Raw genomic sequence first — 8,571 nt, 5'->3', positions numbered from 1 at the left:
AAACGTCTATTAAAAAGGGTAAAAAATCAAAATATATGGGCTTAACAGTGTTGTTTAAGAAGTATGTAGTTTTTTTTTTTTTTTTTTTTGGTAAACAGTTTTAATTGCCATTTGCTGCAAAGGCAGTATTTTTAGGTTTTCATCTTTCTTTTCTTTTTTTTCAGCTATATTTGAATTAACATTTTTAATAGATTTTGTTAAAAATATTAACACCGTTTTATAAGTTGCAATAAAACCTGCTGTTTGATACGTACCCATTTGTCGACCTATTTATTTGCTGATTAATCCATGCCAATCAGGACTTCATGATTATATTTAATTTTGCATACAGTTGATGATTATTTCACTTAATATTGTAATCCCATTTATTAATTTGGATTAATAGAATCTACACAAAATGCAAATATGTTTTGTTTATCACTTTGTGTAAAAATTCATGGCTGGTGAACTCTGACCTTTGAATTTGTATGATGAGAAGACATGTGGCCAATGGAAGATTAATGTGTCACAAGGTCACCTCTTTACTGAATTTAAAGTATTTTGAATTTTTAAATGTTAAAATATATATTTTAACATATTTTGAATTCATAAATGTTTATTAATTTGTTAAATAAACGAATTAATGAATGAATGGATGAATGAATTTAATTCATTAATTAATAAAATACTAGAACATGACACCCCTATCCTGTTTGTTACGATGTCCCGATAAATTTTGCATGCTCAGAGTCTAGGTTAACTGAGAAGTTAATGAGCATTATTCCATTGCACTACGTCTTGAATTTTTCTCTCCCCAAATACTCAAAAATGTCTCTCCCCGACTGTTTCCATAGAGGTGCTTTACCTCACCTTTTCTATTCCCCGTCATCATTTACTCTGTGAAGAAAGCACAGCATGCAAGATATATTTTTATCTGTCAAAATGATGGAAAGCCATTGATTATTAATTATGTGTCACTATTTTTAAAGCTCACAAAGTGAAGAAAAAAGGATTAATGCAGCCCCATTACTGTCAATATTGTTTTTTATTGTTTTGCACTTAAACCCATTGTGTCCCAAGGTGTCTAATACTGATGCTTGTCACATCACTAAACAAAAAAGCGCTGTCATGGTCATCATGGAATTACTGTAAATGTGGTATACCTTTGTCATTGTGACATCATATGTTGAGGTCTGAATCTGAACAGCAACAATGGTGTGACCAGTGTACTTCGATTCACAAACAAATAAGGTTGCACTGAGAAACCTTGTCTCCTCTCCACCAAAAAGCTTGTGTGTGGTGGACGTTCTGGCGCACTATGGCTGCCGTCGCATCATCGAGATGGATGCTGCACACTGGTGGTAGATGAGGAGATACCCCCTGACAATGTAAAGCGCTTTGAGTGCCTAGAAAAGCGCTATATAAATGTAATGAATTAAACCTATTCAGAAAAAAATAGTGTTTTTGGTTTGAATCATACTAATAAATCATTCAGAGAATCCATCAGACCCAGTAGCTAATTTTTATCTATGATTATCTGACTAGCATACTGAAGGTTATCATATGTCCTGTTCATGTCCAACTCAAATTAAACTTTTACTGTGACATGCTGTATATTCTATGAAGCGCATTATGGAATGTAGTTTGTGCAACTTAAATCAGTAAATTTAACATTTTTTAATTAATTTATAAAAAACTTGAGATACAGCTGTTTCTAAAAACCATAACTTATTCTAGATGTATGACCACACTTATAGGGTCTTGTTCGGCGTCCTGGGGTGTTACAAAGTATTTGTGAAATCTAGCTAACAAAATATATATTGTGTGTTGGAGTGGTCCAGACGCTACACAGCATTGACCTTATTGGGAAAATGGTGATAATGCCAACTGAGCCAAACCTCTCTCCCAGTGTCCTCAGGCCATATGGCGATTCTTATTGTCAAGCCCAAGGAAGCCTAAAGGTTTGAAATTGTAATTGGTAAAATGCAGTGTATAAAGGGTACAGCACATTGCACTTTGATCTAGCTCAGTTCTTTTTACTGTGTTGCTTTATTGATTCAGACGGTTTTGTTCCCACAGGGCCGTATAACTGGTCTCACCGGAATTATGGACTTCATGGACAATGGATCAAATTCCCATGTTCAGTTTGAGATTTTGGGGACCAGCTTCAGTGAGACGTTTGGAAAAGACATAAAGCGAGTGAGTTCAAAAGTTCAGGATAATTTTTAGTACCTGATGTAAAAGCTGTCTTTTGACATTATTTTGCATTATTTTTTTTCCATTGCCACCTTTTGTAAAATGAAAACTTAAATTGAGTTCCCTGTTTGTGAGTAATCTGCTTTTTTTTTAAAGAATTGCCAATGAGAACAACTTGTCTTGATGTCAACTGTGCAGATTGTGTACCCAGACTGCCATTTTGACACCTCACCTCTGTGTCAAACAGCCAAGAGGCAAGAGTAAACAGCAATGAGGAGTCAAGCTTTGGCAGGCTTGACAGGCCAGGCCAAACGTGCTATAATGTGAACTTTATGACATGTGCCTTTTGTCCTGTTTAAACAGTATGTGCTAAGTGTTCCCTACGCACTGTTTATTCAATTCCATATACAGGTGCATCTCAATAAATTAGAATGTCGTGGAAAAGTTAATTTATTTCAGTAATTCAACTCAAATTGTGAAACTCGTGTATTAAATAAATTCAGTGCACACAGACTGAAGTAGTTTAAGTCTTTGGTTCTTTTAATTGTGATGATTTTGGCTCACATTTCACAAAAACCCACCAATTCACCATCTCAACAAATTAGAATACTTCATAAGACCAATAAAAAAAACATTTTTAGTGAATTGTTGGCCTTCTGGAAAGTATGTTCATTTAATGTCCTGAAGGCCGCTATAAAAGCAACCTGGGCTTCCATTACACCTGAGCAGTGCCACAGGCTGATTGTCTCCATGCCACGCCGCACTGATGCAGTAATTCATGCAAAAGGAGCCCCTACCAAGTACTGAGTACATGTACAGTAAATTAACATACTTTCCAGAAGGCCAACAATTCACTAAAAATGTTTTTTTATTGGTCTTATGAAGTATTCTAATCTGTTGAGATAGTGAATTGGTGGGTTTTTGTGAAATGTGAGCCAAAATCATCACAATTAAAAGAACCAAAGACTTAAACTACTTCAGTCTGTGTGCACTGAATTTATTTAATACACGAGTTTAACAATTTGAGTTGAACTTTTGCACGACATTCTAATTTATTGAGATGCACCTGTATACTAGAATATTTGGATATTTCCACTAGATTTTGTTGTGTTTTTCCTAGAACAATCACAAGTAATTTTCATTACAGATATTCCGTCCTCTTTTCTCTTCTTAGCTGGATTTGCTGATTCTCATGATTTGTTTTCGTAGCCATAAACTGCTTGGCTCCATCCATCATTTAAAAGAAAGAGTAATATAAATTACAGGAGAGGAAAGAGTCTGCTGGTAATGAAGATTTAATCACCCTGCATCCCAACCTGAATTATGAACCCACTGTATCACATTTTATCCATTAGGATCCATAGTGCCACAACCATTTACTCCCTGCCCACACACACACGGGCCCTGGCATTACCGGCTCCCCCTCATACAAAGCACATTTATTAGCTATAATGAAAGGAAAGGACAGCTAATGGTACGTCAAGTGTACTCAGTCCCATTGTTGTTCATTATTAGAGCACCAGCTTTAGTCTTCTAAGCAGTGCCGCCCAAGAAGAGATTAAAATAGCCAACTGCATTTCCACCCTGCTATGGAGACAAATAGCGAGCCGTGCTGTTAATTTGACATATGTCATGGATTGAAAGCAGAGGCAAATACATTTCTTATTTTCAAGTTATTTATTCAGGGATGACTCAGTACCCTGTTTTAGTGTCTTCTTTTGTCCTATCTCAGTGTTTAGTCTCTCTGTCTGTCTAAATGGCTTTTCTCTGACTGTTTCTGTATTAGCTCTGTACAAAAAACTACCAAGCTGCCTACCAAGACAGTATTTTAAAATGTTTGTGACGTACTCCCATCAATAACACTTTGTCTACACTGGATGGGAATGGGGCATTTTTTCTAAAAATAGATTTTTTGAGAAATGTAGACTGTATAGACTGTACATTGATGAAAATATTAATATAACTTATATTTTATTAGCAAGTGGAAATTTGTTATTTTGCATTTTTCTGAAAAATTTTGTTTTTGAAGCAACGTCACGAAATATGATGTATATGTGTTCATTCAGAGTGGTGATTGGCTCCCATGACTAGAGAGTATGCCTCTATGTCATCGGTGTCTCCGCAATTATTCATGAGAAAGAGCTTGTTCAATCTAATCACTGCAGACTATTATGAATGAATCATAACTGCATTATAAAATATATAACTCTTGTCATCCTCCATTGTCATCATTCAGAGACATGGGCTGTAAGTATTCGTTTCTTAAGTGCGACAACGTAAAATTGTGTTTGCGTTTCCAAGTGACACAACGAGAGCTGAAGTTTGGGTGCAGGCAGTTGGCTTGCTGTGGACTACTAACACCAATGAAAAATATTTGCGTAAGAAACATTTTCTACTTTGAAAGCTTTGAGAATTTGGGACTTGTGGAATCTGGGTTTGCTGATCACCTTCTTTTAAAAATCCCTTCCGTCTTTCCTCTTTCTTACCCTCCCACCTTATCACAGCTGACACTGCCCCTTTTTGAAACGTTTTTCAAATCAGAGGTGAGAAAAAACTGCTGAAACAGGGAGGTTTCATGGCACTTTAAGAAACTCCACAATGTATTGCAACAAGCTCAGTAAACAAAAATCCATCAAGTCAGATGAAACAGGATATATGTGGGTTATAAATATAGGGGAGGCTGGGGATGATTGTAACAGATGTCTACGAACAGGATTTTCTAAATAGGGCAAATTATTGTGAGACCCCAAATGCCATTGACTACTGCAACATTTAGTAAACCACATTGCATGATTTATTTAGATACTCTCCTCCCATACATTTTTGCATCTGAATGGGAAACTCCTACAAACGCACTTGCAATAAGGTTAACCACAAAAAATAACTGTCCACATCTTTTCATTACTAATTTCATTGCAGATTTGTCAGCTGTAAATCTACAACAGAAATTAGTTCCTTTTCAGGAACTCGAGCTGTGTCGAAACGCTATGGGAATGCCTTCAGGTGGAGTGGATACAGCGGCAGCTTTCTATCATTCAGCAAGCGCTCTGTGTGTGTCAGTCTGACTATCCGTTTGTGAGTCTTATTTAGTGTTGTCTGTCCCTCACTATAAGCCATCATAATGCCAAAAGCAAACGATAAGACTAAACACTTGGGCGAGAGCAGACAGCATTTCAGGCTGTGTTCCTCCCTGCCTGCGCTACATTACGGATTGGGATACACACAGTCTGTGCGTTCATTACTAATTTCATTGCAGATTTGTCAGCTGTAAATCTACAACAGAAATTAGTTCCTTTTCAGGAACTCGAGCTGTGTCGAAACGCTATGGGAATGCCTTCAGGTGGAGTGGATACAGCGGCAGCTTTCTATCATTCAGCAAGCGCTCTGTGTGTGTCAGTCTGACTATCCGTTTGTGAGTCTTATTTAGTGTTGTCTGTCCCTCACTATAAGCCATCATAATGCCAAAAGCGAACGATAAGACTAAACACTTGGGCGAGAGCAGACAGCATTTCAGGCTGTGTTCCTCCCTGCCTGCGCTACATTACGGATGGGGATACACACAGTCTGTGCGTTGTCTGCTTGGGAGCGAAGCACGCAGAGTCATCTCTCGAGGGAGCTGACTGCGCTTAGCTCCCGGAAGGCTCTCTTCGAAGAGGGAGCCTTCACCAGCGTTGCTCGCAGTGCCTGCCCCACTTCCGCTGATGTGGAGCGGCGGTTGCGCTCGTGGGGATCGCAGATGGATCTGGTGGAGGGAATGGAGACGGGCGAGTCCCTTTCTTCTTCCTCACCCACCAGATCCAGCGCCCGATCTCTGAGATCAGAAGGCCGCTCCGCTGGTGGGCAAGGGGTACACGGCAGCGGGTCAGGCTGGCACTTGCTTGCACACCATGGCGGTGTTGCAGGCTTGCCAAGCCGATCTGCTGAAAGAGCTGGATGAGGGCGAGGAGATTACTGTAAGTCTGAGTACATTACAGAACTTACGAACCGCTGATTTGTTCTCCGTGCCACCAAAGAGACCACCCACACCATCGGCAGGTCTATGGCAGCACTGGTGGCAGCGGAGAGACACCTGTGGTTGACCTATTAAAGTTTACTTCATTTCAACCTTCTGCATTTCTCGTTTCCATTCGTTCAAGATTAAACTTCACATATTACACACATTTTAATATCCTAATTTTCTAAAAAGGGGTAATAAACACTGCTTAACATTGCACCGATTAAATGAACACATCAAGTATATATATCTAAGACATACAACATATTATTTGTGACTCTATGCTCCGATATGTTCATACTTTCAATGATTAGCAACGATTGTCAAAGAAATCTTGTCTCTTTCCTTTGGAATGCAGGGGCAAAAGGGAAGGGTCCTGCAGTCATTCTCAGGTCAGATCTGAGAGTCTGCTGGAGAATCTCCAGCTGGACAGGGAGCTATAAAATTGACTCTTTTGTTGATCAGATTTTAGCAATTTATGCGTCTCTAGCCCTTCGCGCCACCAAGGAGACCACCCGTGCTATTGGGCGGTCCATGGCAGCTCTGGTGGCGGCGGAGAGGCATTTGTGGTTGACCCTGTCCGATATGAAAGAGAAGGACAGGGTCTTCCTCATGGACGCCCCGCTTGTGCCTTCTGGCCTGTTCGACGACGCCGTCAATTCCATCGTCTACAGGTACCAGGAGGCTCGTAAACAAGCGGGGGCGTTTCATCGGTTCCTCCCTCGCCGCTCTCTAGCTCCGGGGGCTGTGGGGCTGGAGCAGCCCCCTCCGTGTACCAGCTCCTTATAAAGGGAGGCACAAAAACAGAAAGACGCTCTAGAAAGCCGGATCTGCAGACCGTTCTTACGTTTAAGAAGGCCTCGGCTAAGAAGTCCTGACGCTTGTGGCTCAGGACATCTGAGGACGACGCCGTCAATTCCATCGTCTACAGGTATCAGGAGGCTCGTAAACAAGCGGGGGCGTTTCATCGGTTCCTCCCTCGCCGCTCTCTAGCTCCGGGGGCTGTGGGGCTGGAGCAGCCCCCTCCGTGTACCAGCTCCTTATAAAGGGAGGCACAAAAACAGAAAGACGCTCTAGAAAGCCGGATCTGCAGACCGTTCTTACGTTTAAGAAGGCCTCGGCTAAGAAGTCCTGATGCTTGTGGCTCAGGACTTCTGAAGGCAGGCCCCTCTGAGGAACAGCGGTGTACACCTCATCATATGCTGCCTGTCTCTCCTCAGTACCCTCAGGAGATTGGTCTGCCAACCCTGCCACCCACCGTGCTTCAGGGCGCAGCGGTCTCCGGCAAGCGCTTCTCTCAGTCACTGCCCAGAAACGTAGCGGTACTAAGAGGCTCGCTACCTCTTCAGAGGTCTCTAGAGTAGCTAGTTCGACCGTCCCCTGTCGGTCCGCCGCTTCAGGGCACCGAGCTAGCTGCTCTGATTACACCAGAGGTCAGTCTCGAGAGACTGATTCCCTTAGTAGACTATTTGGCAGCGTGGAAACTTCTGCCAAATGTGTCTGAATGGGTCCTACACACTGTAGAAAGAGGCTACAGAATCCAGTTCGGTTCTCCTCCGCCTCGTTTCAACGGGGTCATTCCCACTCTGGTGGGCTCCGAGCAAGCTCTGGCAATGGAACAAGAAGTAAACACTCTCTTGAGGAAGGAGGTCATCGAGGTTGTCCCTCCTCTCGAAAGAGAGTCCGGGTTCTACAGCCGGTTCTTCATCGTTCCAAAGAAGGATTGAGGGTTGTGTCCCATTTTAGATCGTTATGCGGCTGAAGTTGTGTCTCAGATCAGGTCTGAGGACTGTCACAATCGATCTAAAAGATGCATACTTCCATATCTCCATCCTTCCCCATCACAGGAAGTTCCTGACGTTTGCTTTTGGCGGCAAAGCTTACCAGTATCGGGTTCTTCTCTTCAGCCTTGCACTCTCACCCCGCATTTTCACGAAGTGTGCGGATGCTGCTCTGGCTCCTCTGCGACTCCAGGGCATTCGTATACTCAAATACATCGATGATTGGTTGATATTAGCTCAATCAGAGCAGATGGCGCTTCAGCATCAAGATATCATTCTCGCTCACATGAAAGAGCTGGGGTTAAGACTAAATGCCAAGAAAAGTGTACTTTCTCCACTACAGAGAAGCACTTATCTGGGCGTGGTGTGGGATTTGACCACGATGCAGGCACGTCTGTCTCCTGCTCGGATCGCGTCGATCCTCACTGCAGTCGCGAGAGTGAGAGAAGGCCGGTCACTCACTGTCATGCAGTTTCAAAAACTGCTTGGTCTGATGTCAGCTGCATCCAACGTGATAACTTTTGGCCTGCTGTACATGAGACCCCTACAGTGGTGGCTCAAGACCAAGGGGTTCTCCCCGAGGGGAAACCCGCTCCGCATGCTCAAGGTCTCGCGGCGATG

General features: G+C 42.2%; 1 protein-coding gene across 1 annotated transcript in view; it reads left to right on the top strand.

Annotated features, from left to right (window-relative positions):
* LOC107551832 (glutamate receptor ionotropic, delta-1-like) overlaps nt 1-8,571 on the top strand; it is a 152,021-nt gene that overhangs the window by 88,570 nt on the left and 54,880 nt on the right. Inside the window, exon 6 of the mRNA XM_016233584.1 lies at nt 2,059-2,178. Within this exon, the coding sequence (XP_016089070.1) occupies nt 2,059-2,178 (120 nt within the window). The remainder of the gene's footprint in view (nt 1-2,058; nt 2,179-8,571) is intronic.

This window comes from Sinocyclocheilus grahami, unplaced genomic scaffold (genome assembly GCF_001515645.1).
Source record: "Sinocyclocheilus grahami isolate Dianchi unplaced genomic scaffold, SAMN03320097.WGS_v1.1 scaffold435.1, whole genome shotgun sequence".
Lineage (NCBI taxonomy): Eukaryota > Metazoa > Chordata > Actinopteri > Cypriniformes > Cyprinidae > Sinocyclocheilus > Sinocyclocheilus grahami.
The sequence above is the reverse complement of the archived record's forward strand: the minus strand, read 5'-3'. Positions and strand labels throughout refer to the sequence as shown.